This window comes from Danaus plexippus, chromosome 25 (assembly GCF_018135715.1).
Source record: "Danaus plexippus chromosome 25, MEX_DaPlex, whole genome shotgun sequence".
NCBI lineage: Eukaryota > Metazoa > Arthropoda > Insecta > Lepidoptera > Nymphalidae > Danaus > Danaus plexippus.
In genome coordinates, this window is record NC_083553.1 from 1854513 (window position 1) to 1870384 (window position 15872).

Genomic DNA, 15872 nt, shown 5'->3' on the forward strand with positions numbered 1-15872 from the left:
AAATAGCAAGCTTACTTTTAGGTTTATTTATACACCAATACATTTAAATTATTTGCATCTAGCTGAAAGACGTAATCAATAATTGTATATGAACAAATTCATATATTACTGAATATATTAAAAATGGGTAAAAAATATTACCTTAAATCAATATACCCTTATTACTGAGCCCCGGCGCTAGAGTGATGCTTTAAGTTTGACATCAATGCGTGGGTTTTCTGCCTTTGACATCGTAGATTTAAACGGATGAATCAATTTCAATGCGGTTCTTTCAATCTGAAAGTCATATCCTTGGGATGGTTCTAACCCATGGATGGTTAATATCGGTCTGGCAGTATGAGAGTATCAATCAGGTCTTTTCCAGAATTATGTAAAGCATTTTTGACCTTTGATTACAGGTTTAAATGCCCCCAGCGTTCCAGCGTAATCGTTAAATTAATATTTCTTTCAAATTTAACCAAATGTATGAAAAAGTCAGAGTGATGAAAATTTTTGTTAATAATATATTATTAGAAACAACCATTTCTTTACTTTGTGTCAATAAAGTACGATACACATATTTAATATTTATATTTATTTATATTTTATGTATATATCTATGTATGTACAATATCTAAATTTTCTTTTATTATATATATTTTTTGTATGCTTATATATAAATCTCTTTTTTTTTCCTTCTCTATTTTTATTGTACCTACACCACGCTTTCTCATCTAGTTTTCTCTATCAATAGGGTTTCTTTTAAGAGATAAGTTATCCTTTGTGCATCACTTTTCTTTTGTAATTAATTTTATAACTATTTCTACTCTTGGTACATAAATAAATAAATAATAATACTGATTTAAATTTACGATGATAACTTCTTTAAAAAATGTTAATTGAGGACAGATAATTCTTACTATAACATTATAATTTAATATTTTAATGAAACAACGTATACAAGTACATCGTTTAGAACAATCAAAATAATCTTATTTTGATTATTAATTTATATATATTTATGTGAAGGTTTAGAAAAATTTATTTTCCGTTATTAAGTATGTATATGACATAGATTGCTACACTTTAATATTTATTTTAGGACAGAAAATAAATTTGCTTTATTTTAAACATTGACTATATGAAGACAGTTAATATTATAAGTTTTTTTTTAATATACTACTGATTATTACTTTCTTTATATCAGTCACGTTTATTAATCGTAAATAGTTTAAAGTATTGTAGTTGTTAAATTATTTCGTTGTTGAATAAGATGTTGCCTGTTTTATAATATTGTTTAAATAATGTTTAAAAGATGAAGAGAGAATTAATTTTTATTATATATATAGAATTTTTTTTTTGGCATACATAATGGATTATGAGGATATTTCATGTTGTTTAAAAGGATTTTATTAGCATCTCCTTTATTTAATAAATTATGAAAATAGTTTTTAAACTTTAAGATAGTTTGCGGGGACGTTTTATTATTTTGTATTCCATGCACATATATATGGCATATCTCTTTTCCTGAATTCTTTTGATATATAAAATCAGCGGTTGCTTTCAATTAAACTAAAAGTAAGTAGTTTAACCTTATCATTAAAAACATCCTTTATTAAAATCCGTAGTGCCGTTAGTCCCTAAAAATATATATAATATAATACAAAAGCAAGAGTCGGCTATTTACTTCTATGGACACCGCGACGGAGAGTTTACATTAATGTTGGAAATCGTGTCTTTGAGCTGAAAGTAAAAGACGTCTTATCACGACACATATAACAACAATGAAATGTATTTCCTTATCTATAAGGCATTGAAAGTATTGTACAGACAACGCTTACACGTAAACTGATGTGTTCATGAAATACATGTCAGAAGACATTATACTTTTAATTATTCGTAATTAGTTTCTTAATGTCAGTTGTTGTATTACGAGGATGATGATGTTTGAAAATATTTAATTTAATTTAATTTATTAAATTTTTTTTTGCGAAAATCATCCTAATTTATTTCAGGTTTAATTTGCGATATATTTTTTGTGCATCATTAACAGTCTCGAGGTATGTGTTAACAACTGTTTAAGACGTGTATTTGTTCAAGTGTGATATATTTTATTGTTTTCTGTTATGTCTCAGCTACGTATTTTGAATGTTGATGTTAAAGCCACTTTATTAGCCAAATACATAGCCGTACTAGCCGTTAATTGTGAGTAAAGCTTCCCATTAACCTGAGAATGCAGTAATAATTATTATTAACATTAATATTCTGTTTTGCAAAGATTTTCGCAATTTTATATTTACTGTATTTGTATTTAATATCTCTTTCTGTAGTATTAATTCCCATTTCAATTATTGTCGTATTGCAAAAATATCACTTCTTTTGTTAAAGCATTTTTAAGTTTTGTTGCTATGCTAGTGACAACTGGAAAGCCAGGAGAGTAAAAAGAAAATGTTTAAGTTTAACTTTTGATTAAAACTTTATACGTTCACAGTTATAATTATAAGTTTTCTATTATCGCGGCGCGGTATAGCATTTTCCTTTTATATTAAGCCGTGTGTCACACATAATACTTTAAATACTGTTTTCAGATGTATATCTTAGGTGCGCTTCTATTGTTCATACTGCAGGGTGCGCACGCGCAACAGCCAAATTGTGATTATGCAATCTCCGTAAGTAAGCTATGAACCAAGCTTGTAACTTATAACATTTAACATATTTTGAAAGTATTCATATAAAAAATTACTTTTAAGCTTTTCTTAAAATTTTCTTTATTTATATATAAACTAACTATCCAATAGCTAGTTACAAGCGACTCCACATGCAAAGAAAAAACAAAACTCACATCCACGCGTCATAACGCTTAATTTAGAGATCGGGATAAAAAGGAGCCTGAGTTACATGTTATTACGTTACTTACCTGCCAATAAAAGTCCCGTCAAAATCGGTCCAGCTATTTCAGAGATTAGTCGGAATAAACAGACAGGGAGACAGACGTACAAATATTGTAAATATAACATTTTTTTACAATATTTGTATATCTATTTTGACGTCTGTAAGTTTGATTAAAAAACTGTTATTTCAATATTACAAACAAGCACTTCAATATTATTTATATGTATAGATTTTTTTTTTCATATAATTAATGTCAGCTGAAAGGGACCTCTTGATAAGTTTAAATTGTCGTTGAAAAAAAAATTGGAAGTTTTAACTAAGCATGGGTCTGCAATAATATTTTAATGTTATTTACATCAAGGATAAATTTGTAAATTTGAACGAAATAAAACATTGCTAACGTCAAAAACATCAAATAGATTTTCTTAATACTCGTAGTTTTCAGTAATAAATATGTATCTATGTCAATTTATATATAGAGTCTAATCTACTCAAAATTAACAACTATCTTCCAATAAATGGTTTTCTATCGAAGGCTTACCCCTGACCCAAAAAATCAACCTTCTTTTTAAATTATAATTGTTTTATTTATTGACACATAAAAATGGATGCTAAAAAATATATATATTTTTTTAAGTCACCTCAAATAAAGGATTATATTATACTAATAAGGAAACAATTTAGAAACCTTACCTCTAAATAAGCAAACAAATTTATAGCAACTTGATTAAATAGAGTTATCAGTTGAAGGCGTAACGTATCACTTCTCCCTTTCGTTCGTCCTTCTTTAGCTTTGCCACATCCGGAAGATAAATCTCTGAAACTAATGAATTAACTACTTATACTCGTAGTATGGGTGAAAATTAGTTTCGAAAGTCACTTTTATCTCGTCTGTCCGCGATCACGGTTGCTGTAAAGTAACCAAAACGTCGGATTTTATAGTTGTCAAATAATAAAAAAAACACGTGGTATTCCAAAAACATAGTTTCAACGAGTACGCGCCAAAATCTTAAATATCATTATTAATTATATAGTATTTTAAAATTATATTACTAAGCCTAGATGATGATGTACTTTCGTACTATTACGTAATATGTATTTAAAATATAAAAGTAATATTGAGCTAAATTTTAAATATTAACTTCAGGATAAAATTAATATTTAAAATTATTTACCCTATTCTGTTAAGGTTACCCCCCAGAAGAGTGAACCAATATCCAGCCCCGGTTATCCTAATAGTTACCCACGTGGATCAGCCTGCCGTTGGATAGCCGTGTGTCCTTCCGGCTATAAATGTAAAGTCAATTGTGACGATGTCTATATACCTGGGGTAAGACTTCTTTATAGTTAGGAAAAGTTGTTTGAAGAATTATTACAAATTTTTCCTTAAGTTCATTGAAATAGATGGAAAGTTTCATAAAACAGGACTTAGAAGTATGGACAGATTGAAATATTTGATTTGAATATAAAAAAAATATTATAACAAATATCGTTTCTTATTTATCAATTAAAAGAGGCTATGATTTAAATAGGACAAAGTATTATATTAATATTTCGCTTTACGTACAGGGCCAAGATTGTCCGGTAGATCGCTTACTAATCTCAAAAACTGGTGACAGTCAATTGACATCAGCTGAGTATTATTGCGGACAAGGCTCGGTGTCTGCTATATCAACAGGAACACAGATAAGCATAGGTACCTATTATTATGCTATAAACATTATAGAAATCCTAAGCTATTATTCATATGAAATTTAAATATAAAATATAGAGTGACATCTTTATCAACCCCCAACCTGTTGTAGTAACTGTAACAGTTAGGCTATCGTACTATTTGAGGTGGGTTGTAAGACTTTTATTTCTGGTAATTTATTTATTTTGACGAAGGTCTCATAGTTCGAGTATACTTCTCGGTTTACATATGACTTAAACGTTTTAACGATATTTATTTTAAATATTTTTTAAATTTGTGATCTGTGGTGATACATGATATGTCATTTATTTTTAAGTATTTAGTTTAATGCAAACAAATACAATTATAAGATTATCTCTTTCAGGTCTCGTCGTCTCAAATCGAAGCCCGGGAGGTAGATTTAGATGCGAAATTAGCGCCCAACGAGACAGTGCTTCAACTTGCAACTGTGGTTACAGGAAAGTGGTGAGGAATAAATATGGAGATTAATTATATTTCAAACAAATAATTAATGTTTGAAGTTTTTTTTTGTTGCTTCATATAAGCATCTAAGTTATATACCTATGTTATTAAATATTCAAGCATCATTGAGCAAAATAAAGCTGAAATCCATTTGGGACGAGAGTCTGTTTTAGTATTTTTACTGTATATTGTCTATTATAAAAAAAAACCGTTATCATTACAATTTTGACGGCTGAATCATTAACCCTTAATTCGCCGGCTAGAGTCAAGGCACTACAGTTTATTAAATATAGCGATTCGTTAAAAATCAATGATTTTTTTATCGTATTTAGCAGTACCGGGTAATTCATGTAAAATTATTTGATAGAGTCGTATCGTCGGAGGCGAGGAAACGAAGCCAAATGAATTTCCTATGATGGCTGGTATCATTTATTTGGGAGAAAACACTATCAAATGTGGTGCAGTCATCATTGATAATATATATGTACTGTCAGCCGCTCATTGTGTTATCACTAAGGGAGTAAACGACATCGCTGTTGTGGTTGGCGAACATGACGTCAGGGTTGGAAGTAAGATGACACACGTTTATATAGAACTTGTACCAAAACACTGATTAATATAAATAATAGCGTCAAACCATCTCGATAAACAAAAAATGCTCTATCTGGTTTTAATGAATCATGCAATTCCAGCCTTGCAGAACATAAAAAACATGCCATAATTCTGTCTGTTTTAAATTCTGCTGCTTGAAATTTATCTATTATAATTCTGCAAATCTAAAACTGAATCATTCCACCTGTAAGACCTGCAAATTCATCAATATTTTTATCTTACCAACGATCATAACCATTGCTAAAACACAGACCAGATGTAACAAAACGTGCTTCGTTACAGCTGATTCTCCAGACATCCAATTATTCAGGGTGTCCAGGATTATGACTCATCCGAACTACAATCCGTAAGCTTTCTTCCTCTATATATTCAAAATAACCCAACTTAAAAATACATAGAATTTATTCTTTTCTTTTCAGCAACACATATGATAATGACATCGCGATAGTTAAAATACAAGGCGTCATCAGGTACAGTGAGAACGTTGGTCCAGTTTGTCTGCCATTCAGTTTTAAGGACGTCGACCTTTCTGGAGCCGTCGTAACAATTTTAGGTGAGATAATTCCTCAACAAATAAAGTAGTTTATTTATACGAAGTTAAATGTACAAAAACAACGCCTGAACAAATATTGTTTATGCATGAGACAAATAATAAAATAGTTAATCTTATGGTGATCTTTGGTGCTCCAGGGTGGGGTACTTTATTCCCTGGCGGCCCAAGCTCCAGTGTTCTCCGGAAGGTGAACGTGAACGTCATCAGTCAGTCGACATGTAGACAAAATGTCTTATCACTAACTCCCCGACAAATTTGCACATTCACCAGAGGGAAAGACGCGTGTCAGGTTTGTGTATTGATTATCCATTCTGTACTTATTGTCAAAACTAATTGTTATGGAGTTTTCTATAGACGTTTATTTCATTTATTCGATACTATTCTTATTTTTATTTCTCTCATCACGCAGATATTTATTAACATAAGCATATAATTTTTCTAAAATAAATAAAGTCATTCCTTATTTTTGCGATTTTTAAGACAAGCGAAAACATACAATTTCCTTTTTTAACTACAGTTAAGTAACTTATATATAAATAATAAAATTATATTTTCGAAATCAACCTATATATACCCATCTTAACATTGAACGCAATGTTTTGGTTATTATACAGTAACTTACGTCTTACGTATGGTAAGATGATATAAAACTTTTTGTCGCTTACTTATTTATATGGGAGCTAAACATTAGTTTTTTTTAAGTAAGGACCCGCGAATGTCTTATATGCTTTAACTAATTAAATTATTATATTCGTCAGGACGATTCCGGCGGTCCTCTCCTCTACCTGGATACTTTTACTGGTCGTCTGTTCAACGTGGGAATTGTTAGCTTCGGCCAGTTATGCGCCTCAAACAGTCCCGGCATCAACACACGAGTCACCGACTTCCTAGACTGGATTGTCGATAACGCACCCGCTAATTATTGCAGAATATAATACACATATCAGTGGCTTTTCATTGTATATATATATATTTAAGGAAAAACCCTCATAAAAATTACAAATCTAATGTTATCTTGAAGAATCTAATTGATTGATTTAAGTAGATCATAGATCATATCATAATAAGTTGACTTGATAAGTTCTTAAATACCTATTATTTTTATTATAAATCGAAATAAAATTTACCAACATTACTAAATAAATAAAAACAGAGGTCATGAAACCAATCTTATTCATAAGTGAAGGACAGATTCCTTTACTTCTTTTGTAAAGTAATCTTGCATTAAAGCGGCCTCGGATCTGTTTTGCTGGAATGGAAATCAAATATTATATAAAAGAATTAATTAAAAAAAAGTTTATGGTGTTTTAAAATTTATTTATGATGCTGGCCTTCGTCCATGTGACGTGCATCTCAATTCCTTTTTTTATTTACCTAATAAATAACGCTTGACTAATATTACACCTGATAATTAGTGGTGGCACAGTAAAAGCCTATTTATTCCTGTTTGATGACCTCCAAATTGTCAGTTGTAACACATTCTCTGGTAAACTGTTCCAAAGCGATGTATGTCATAAGGAAGGAGTCGAATGCAAGGAATATCTAATTCTAAGATGTGGAGGCCAACTGAAAGTCTGATTCTTCGATAGCAAAAAAGGGATGCTTATTTTATATAACACAATTTCCGTGCATACTCTAAATATTATCCTATAAAATACCAACAGACCGCCTTTTATTATACGGCTGTTTAGAAATGGTGTAATTGGCATTAGAAAATAGTGGTCACCAATAGGACTGTTTGCACCTCCGTCCACGAAGTTCAAAGTTAGTTAGGCAAAACAAATGAACAGCAGTACTCATACCCATATTTCATACTCGACAAATATGAGATATGTAATGACAAACACTGATTGACAAAATTACAGTTATTTATCTGATAAGGCCAACTATCGGCCAATCTCTCTGGCTACTCATCTCGAAGGCATTGGATAGCATGCTTAATAACCAATTAAATAAATACATCAGCTTGCACGACAACCAATTTGGATTTCGGCCTGGATTGTCTGCGGAAAGAGCCGTCTTGAGCCTTAACCATGCTGTCACAGACTATACCACGAGAAAAACTCTTATCTACGCCTGTTTTTTGGATCTTCCGAAGGCATTTGATTTAGTGTCTTATGACGTATTGTGGGGTAAAATGGAGCAAGCCAATATGCCATCCAAACTTGTAAACATTTTTAAGTACTGGTACAGTAGACAACTCAACTATGTTCGCTGGGCGGGAAATTTATCAAGTCCGTACAGGTTGGAATGCGGGGTGAGACAGGGAGGTTTAAGTTCACCAACCCTCTTTAACTTGTACTCGAATGATTTACTTGGCGAGCTAAGTGGCACTAGGGTGGGTTGTCATATAGATGGCATTTGTATTAATAACCTAAGTTATGTTGAAGATATGGTTCTATTAAGTGCCTCAATTTGTGGTCTTAGGAAACTGATAGCGATTTGTGAAGCTTATGCGGGAGGGCACGGTCTTATTTGTAATGAAATAAAAAGTGTAGTGATCGTCTTTGAGGCAGGGGGTAAGGCACAAAATATAACACCTTAAATTTTGCTCAATGGTAATGAACTCAAAAGAGTGTACCAATTTAAATATCTTGGGCATATGTTGACAACCGGCCTCAAAGACAATGCCGATATTCAGAAAGAAAGGAGGGAGTTGTTGGTGAGAGTGAATATGCTGGCTCGCAGGTTTACGCGCTCGTCAACTGGCGTAAAAATTACATTGCTTAGAGCTCATTTTACACGGTACAAGTCTTTATTTGTCTAACCTGTGGGTCAGGTATTCGCAAAAATCTTATAACGCCCTTCGGTTTCAATATAATAACGCACTTAGGGTGCTGCTGGGGCTAAATCGTTTCTGTAGCGCGTCAGGGATGTTGGCGACAGCGCGGGTTAATTGTTTCTCCGCTACTATGAGCAAAAGGTGTGGTGCTTTAATACCAACTACCGGGCAGCACCAACAGCATCTCTAGTATGATTTGTAGTAGGCTTGATTGTGCTTACTTAAATCATTGCTGCTCTATCTCTAGGGGGATCCAGTAGCAATTGCAGTATCAACATAGTTTTATAAGTTTTTTAATTGTTACTTACAAACTTTTGAGTGTATGTTACTTGATTTTTGATTATATAAAAAAAATACTGTCCACACTAGCGTATTCTTCATGGACTCCTATTATCTTTACAGTTGTCGTGATAATATATATATATGCAGTAGGTATATGTATACAGTAGGTAATTCCTGTTTTCCGAAAAAATTATTCAGATCAATATGAAGATCTAAAACATTAAAAACATCTACTTATAAGTGATAACAAACCTTGATAAGAATTTAAATGTTTTATTTTAATTTCACTGTCGCTTTTTTTATTGATTACTAAGTTAATTTCCTATCAGGACAATAAAATGATTCCCAAGAAGTTGTAAGCGGATAAACATACTTTTATGTTGTTAAGTATCGATTACTTTATAAGAATTTATATAAACTTTACAGTGTGGAAAAATCTGAATTAACATTGTCTGTAAATTCATTAATTTTATCTATATCTTATCGGTAATATCCGTGGGTATCTAAAAATATATCTGGTATAAAAACTTGTGTAAAACAAACAAGAAGATGGAAAACTGTTTTCACAGCTACACGGATACTTTAAGGACAAATATCTTGACAACACAAACGTATCTGATATGACTAGATTGTTAATTTGATTAAGGATTATTGTCGATTAATAAAAAAATAATATCTTTATTATTATTTGCCCGTCGCCTGATTAACAGTAAGTACACGTTTTAATACAAACAGTGCTTTGAAACAAAATATAAGGACATGGAAAACGATGATCAATTAAGAATTTTACTTATTAGAAATTAAACAATTTTTATAGTAAATATTACTAATTTCAGATGTTCGGATCAGGAGCTATTTTTTTGTTGGTTGTGGGCTATGCTCAGGCGCAAGATGCGAATTGCGATTTCTTTTTAAATGTGAGTATATGTGTATTAAAAAGAACGCATCTTTTCGTTTCTCTAACGTTTTTTTACTCTGTTGATTTTCCTTTGCGCCTTTCAAAATAAGTAATATTGAATAAATTTTTATTGAAAACTCTGAGGTACTATAAAAATTAATGGATTTCTGCCATTCAATATTCAGCCGAATATAGAAAGATTCTGATAACTATTTACAAATGGTAAATAATAGTAACTTGTAGCATTTTCGACTTTATTGTTTTAAATTATTCATAATAACCCGACGTTCTGGAACAGATACTTAGATGTTTAATTGAAACCACGCTTGTAAACATGTGACTCGTATTCGAAAAAAAAACCAAGAATATATATATATATATTTTTGAAAAACTAAAAAATTATTTTATCTAAAAATGTTAATAAAATATAACCTCGTTTGGTAATACCAGATGATTAGTTCGTAAAAGATCATATGTAGATTAACATTTTAAAAGAAAAAAGAAAAAGGAATTACAAGAATTAAACTCTTTTTTAAGGACTTAGAAGAAAAAAATTATAAATATGTACCTATTTATTGAATTTTCTATAGAAGTTATATATGACAAGTTTTATTATCCCATTAAAACATTGGCATGAGATAGTTTTATATGGACTGAAATATTAAACAAGGAATTTCTTAATTTTCTTTTTGATACTTTTGAATTCTTATAGGTTGCTGCCGGGAGAAGTTATCCTATCTCCAGTCCGAACTATCCATACAGCTACAGGCCAGGAGTAACTTGTCGCTGGATTGCACAATGCCCAAATGGATATAATTGCAGATTGGATTGCAGCGAAATAAATTTACCGCAGGTACAGATATGCAATATAGATAAATTTCCTTTTAAATAATTCTATGTCTAGCACAAACAAATTTCTAACAATTAAGATTCATCCAATATGTAAAATTATAGTACCATAGAGCACGTTCATACCTTCAGTCAAATTGTACAGAACACTTACGGATATAACAAGCCTCTCTATGTCACGTGTATGGACTACAAAACTGTCTATAATATGTTTGATATCTGTTCTGTAACGCAGTCTCTTATATGTTGTCAAAAAACTATCGATACCTTGAAGGCTAACCTTCTTATACAGTCCTTCACAATGTCAGTTTAATTCGAATACCCTATACGGTTCTAATGCGGCGTCAGATAAGGGAATGTGATTTTGGCGAAATTGTTATAGCACTAGGCCGGGGGCCGTGGCAGAGTTTAGGTGATACCTCGTCTTATATGAGGATGATGTGAAATAAAATTAAAATTAAACTCATTACATTACGTATATATACATATATATATAACATATTTTATTCATATTTACACAGACGCAAAACTGCTACATGGATAGGTTACTAGTATCCAAGACAGGGGATAGTCAATTGGGGTCATCGGAATACCATTGTGGTTATGGCACATTGACAGCTGTCTCCGTAGCAAACAGGATAAGTGTTGGTAAGTTCGCTCCTTCGGACGTCGTTTATTTGTTTGCAAAAGACAAAATTTTCAGATTGTAATAGATATATAATAAGTAATTATAAGATTACATATATTTCTTCTAACGTTTAACTTATTGTGTATTTAACCTGCTTCATTGCAAGATGCTCTAGTGATTATATTATGTCAATTAGTTGATTAATTTTTATAACTTCCTAAATAAGCGCATAAAGTGCGACTGGAAAGGGCTTTTTTGTCATTACTTTATTTTGTATAAGTTTCATTGAAGTATTAGCTATAATTACATCTTAATGGCTTTTAACTTACCACTAGTAATGTGGTGCAATGTTTCTATTTTCAATTCTTTCAGGTCTCGTTACGTCGAGGTCCAGTCGCGGCGGCAGATTTACCTGCACTGTTACTGCCCAAGCATCGTCAACCTGCAGCTGTGGTTACAGAAATGTCCAGAGTTTAAAGGAGGTCCGGTTTAAAAAACAGATATACTCCCTTTTATATTTAACCCTTAAAAATAATCTTTTCATATTCATATGGCTTCAGTAATTTTGTATAATAACATGGTGTATTATTATTTATTAAACAAAGTATATTAGATTGATTCATATGAGATATACGATAATGTATTACCTTATATATACAGCTATGTACATAAAAAAATAAAGACATCATTGTTATAACGATTATCAGAGTTATATCGTCGGCGGTGAGGAGACACGTCCTAATGAATATCCCATGATGGCTGGCATCGTGTATGTGGGAGAGAACACCATCAAATGCGGTGCAGTCATCATTGATAACGGATACGTATTGACAGCTGCTCACTGCGTCGTCGGCAAAAATCTCGGTGAACTCGCTGTGGTCGTTGGCGAACATGACGTCAGCACCGGAGGTGAGGAGAGATGTTACTGACTTACTTAATCAAAAGCACTATCGTAGACAAGTTGTATAAATACTTGAAGCAATTGAAATTTTTGTAACTATATATATTTACTAGAAGAAAAAGAAATAAGAAGTTATTGAAATAGTAAACTGGTAATATTCAAGAGCGACTGAATTACGTTACGTCTTTTTACTTTTTAAACTTAGTAGTTTATCTCTTACCAGTTAACTGACAAATAAGTGTGTTAACTTGACGGTCTTATTATAATTATACACATAACGACATTTTTTATCCCACAAAAGAAAACCCCTTCACATTTAGATAAAATATGAAATTTAAATCACAGACGGCTCTATGAAATTTTAATGATAATTTCATTAACACAATATATCGTCTATTACAGCGGATTCGCCGTCCTTGCAAGTTTTCAGAGTTGCTTCGGTTATAATTCATCCTCAATTTAACTCGTAAGTGTGATTAACCAGTTGTCAACATACATATTATATATATCGGATTTAATTACAAATTCATTATTTTAAAGACAGGACGCCAGCTTCGCAGACGTCACTAATGTCACTTGTTTCTGTACGTTCCAGATATTTTAAAATAAAACTTCAATTCTTCTAAATGTTCTTGTATTTCTCGAAGGTTCTTTATGCTCCGCACTCGCTGAACTCTGCAGTCCCCTGTCGTGCGTCCAGACGTCATATTTAAACCAGAATTCAAACATAGTTCTATTCTCTTTGATTTCGTTTTACTTTTAACAATAGTAACGACGACCAATAAGGTGTTATAATAATTGATGCTAGTTATTTCCATGTTGCATCCGTCATTGAAGCTGCTTGCGCCGATATATATTACATATATCCATATATCCATATATACATATTTCCAGGGATACATATGACAACGACATCGCCATCATACAGATATATGGCAGTATAGTGTACAGTCAGACAGTAGGACCTGTCTGTCTGCCATTTAAGTTCATAAACGACGACTTCACCGGATCCAAAGTTACCATTTTGGGTAAGAAGATCAATTAAATTTATTCATTTCTCTATTATATTAAAAACTATCCTAGAAAATATTATTAATGTATAACGTACATGATAAAATAATTTGCACAGGTTTTTTTATCTCGATCTATTTTATATATTTTCTTACTGTAATAGAACAAAATTTCTTACCATACCTTCGTATTTTTTCTTAAATGTTTTTATATAATTCAATGTCTACACATTTCGATACTTTCAGTGACAAATATAATTGTTATTCAGACAACATATTTTTTTATTATTTCATAATTATTTGCTAGTTACTGCTATTGTATATTTTTTTTTAATTTTATGCTGCATGTCATAGCTGTGAGTGCACTAAATATTAACAGAAAATAATTTTTCATTGCTGGTAAGAAATCTACTTTACTGTGAAATAAAACAAGGATGTATAACTTATTTTTTTCGACAAACATATATACAGTATTTACTAAAATAAACCTAAAAAAATCTGTTGTGTTAAGATAATACAATTTGAAATTTTTAGGTTGGGGGACGACATTCCCCGGAGGTCCAACATCGAACGTGCTCCGGAAGGTGGACGTGAATGTCGTCAGTCAGGGTTCATGCAGCAGAAGTTACCCAAGTCTCAGTAACAATCAGATGTGTACATTTGCTCAAGGGAAAGATGCTTGTCAGGTATTATTAATATTATATTTCCCTTACAAGCTAATGAAGGCTGGGTGAAAATTAATACAATGATTTTCTTGTGTCTTTTTCTCATATACAGGACGATTCTGGCGGTCCTCTGCTCTACCAGGACCCTTCGAACGGCCGTTTATACAGTGCTGGTATCGTTAGCTTCGGCCGTTTCTGTGCCTCCAGTTATCCCGGGGTGAACACAAGAGTCACCTCATACCTCTATTGGATCCTTAACAACGCCCCGGCCAACTACTGCAATATTTAATACTGTTATCATAAAAATTGTTATTAATTGAAAATAAAGTTCAATTTTTAAACAACTTCTGTTTCATTAGAACGATCGCGGATTCCAGATTTTGTGCCTGATTGTTGGATTAATTATATCCAGTATTCAATCTTCATCCTATTAGTCCCTGAAAGCACATATTTAATAGAAAATTAGTAAGTTTATTTATTATAAGCGCCAATAAAAAATTTTAAACTGTTAGAAGAGGAAAGAATATAGTAGATAAGTCTTGCACAGAAACATAAGTAATATGTTTGTAGGTGAGCTATTACTAAAATTTCACTCACATTATTCCTACAAAAAGACGTTTCTATATAAAATACGATAATGTTATTTATCTCACATTTAACTTTTAATCACAGACTCTTATTTTTTTCAAATTTAAAATCTTAAATAATACCCTTACAACAAGTTTAGATGGTCAAACACTATGCGTCCAGTTTTCACTAATTCATATGCTTACATCGCACAAACTGTTATTTGATACTACAACTTGGCCAAAAATATTTAATATGTGCAATGATTCTATAAAACGGTTTTATTTCATTCTAGCTTGAAAAAGGTAAAAAAAGCACACGCCTTTATATGTATACAAGCCTTTATTCGTTATTTTCGGGGTCATCTTCACCGCTTACATTAAGAAATGTCACTTTTTAGCTACAGATTTAGAATGTCGTCCGATAGTGACAGTTTTTTACTCTTCCTTTGCCTTTGAGATCAGAGTGAGATTTTGGGATGAAGAGGATGCAATCTACGCTACCCTGGAAAACTTTGGAGCGTAATCAAACCGAACTTTCTAATAGGTTTATTGTGGGCTTCTGCCTCTTCTTAGGACAATTGTACAGTAGCAAGAACAGCTTTCACTACCACTTGAGCTACGTACGGCAACACTTTTTGTACTGCCGGTGACGTTGGATAAAAGTTATACAAGGTGACATATAACTCAACCGTTTCTTGAAAATATCTTTCAAACGTTTCTAAGGTATAACACAGCACAATGATTAGTACGCGACGAATTATAACGATTTATATAAACTGTGTAAAGTAAATAAGCCTCTATCAGGGTAAAAAAATAGTTTTAATAATTCCATTACATTGAGGTACTTTTAAAAATTTTGGTAATTTGAAAGCTTTATAACATTAACTAATATATATTTAATGACCTTAACAAATTTAGACCCCAAGACTTTAGATTGCTGTATCCTCTTCCAGCCAGTTTCCCGGCTGGGCTTGTTATTCCGCCACTGCTCGGTAACACCGTCTGTCAGTGGTATCTAAATACTCTTAGAAAGTACATATGACTCGGAATAATTATATTTGTACTTGCCAGGTTTCGAACCCGCGCGTATGAGAGGC

The 15872-nt window shown here is 31.9% G+C and overlaps 2 protein-coding genes across 4 annotated transcripts; both read left to right on the top strand.

The window, feature by feature from the left end:
* Positions 1-1883: 1883 nt before the first annotated feature.
* LOC116775322 (venom serine protease-like) lies at positions 1884-7470 on the top strand. 3 transcript variants are annotated; one of them, XM_032668202.2, is made up of 10 exons: positions 1884-2039; positions 2568-2648; positions 4061-4201; positions 4441-4567; positions 4929-5029; positions 5394-5595; positions 5921-5984; positions 6058-6191; positions 6329-6480; positions 6950-7470. In XM_032668202.2, the coding sequence occupies exons 2-10, from the start codon at positions 2568-2570 to the stop codon at positions 7124-7126; spliced, it is 1179 nt and encodes a 392-aa protein (XP_032524093.2). In that variant the 5' UTR covers positions 1884-2039; the 3' UTR covers positions 7127-7470. The 3 variants fall into 3 exon arrangements, with proteins under 3 accessions (XP_032524093.2, XP_032524092.2, XP_061380686.1); XM_032668201.2 differs by lacking the exon at positions 1884-2039 and adding an exon at positions 2119-2184; XM_061524702.1 differs by lacking the exon at positions 1884-2039 and adding an exon at positions 2199-2217.
* A 2342-nt stretch (positions 7471-9812) lies between these two features.
* LOC116775323 (venom serine protease-like) lies at positions 9813-14550 on the top strand. Its single transcript, XM_032668204.2, has 10 exons — positions 9813-9964; positions 10092-10172; positions 10866-11006; positions 11524-11650; positions 12003-12112; positions 12338-12539; positions 12934-12997; positions 13426-13559; positions 14076-14227; positions 14319-14550. The coding sequence occupies exons 2-10, from the start codon at positions 10092-10094 to the stop codon at positions 14493-14495; spliced, it is 1188 nt and encodes a 395-aa protein (XP_032524095.2). The 5' UTR covers positions 9813-9964; the 3' UTR covers positions 14496-14550.
* Positions 14551-15872: the final 1322 nt, after the last annotated feature.

Excerpts from the sequence above, each read along its gene's own strand:
- LOC116775323 (XM_032668204.2), top strand. The coding sequence starts at position 10,092 with ATGTTCGGATCAGGAGCTATTTTTTTGTTGGTTGTGGGCTATGCTCAG. Across the intron at positions 11,651-12,002 it reads AGCAAACAGGATAAGTGTTG|GTCTCGTTACGTCGAGGTCC; the intron begins GTAAGTTCGCTC and ends CAATTCTTTCAG. Across the intron at positions 14,228-14,318 it reads AAGGGAAAGATGCTTGTCAG|GACGATTCTGGCGGTCCTCT; the intron begins GTATTATTAATA and ends TCTCATATACAG.
- LOC116775322 (XM_032668202.2), top strand. The coding sequence starts at position 2,568 with ATGTATATCTTAGGTGCGCTTCTATTGTTCATACTGCAGGGTGCGCAC. Across the intron at positions 4,568-4,928 it reads AGGAACACAGATAAGCATAG|GTCTCGTCGTCTCAAATCGA; the intron begins GTACCTATTATT and ends TATCTCTTTCAG. Across the intron at positions 5,985-6,057 it reads ACTCATCCGAACTACAATCC|CAACACATATGATAATGACA; the intron begins GTAAGCTTTCTT and ends TTTTCTTTTCAG.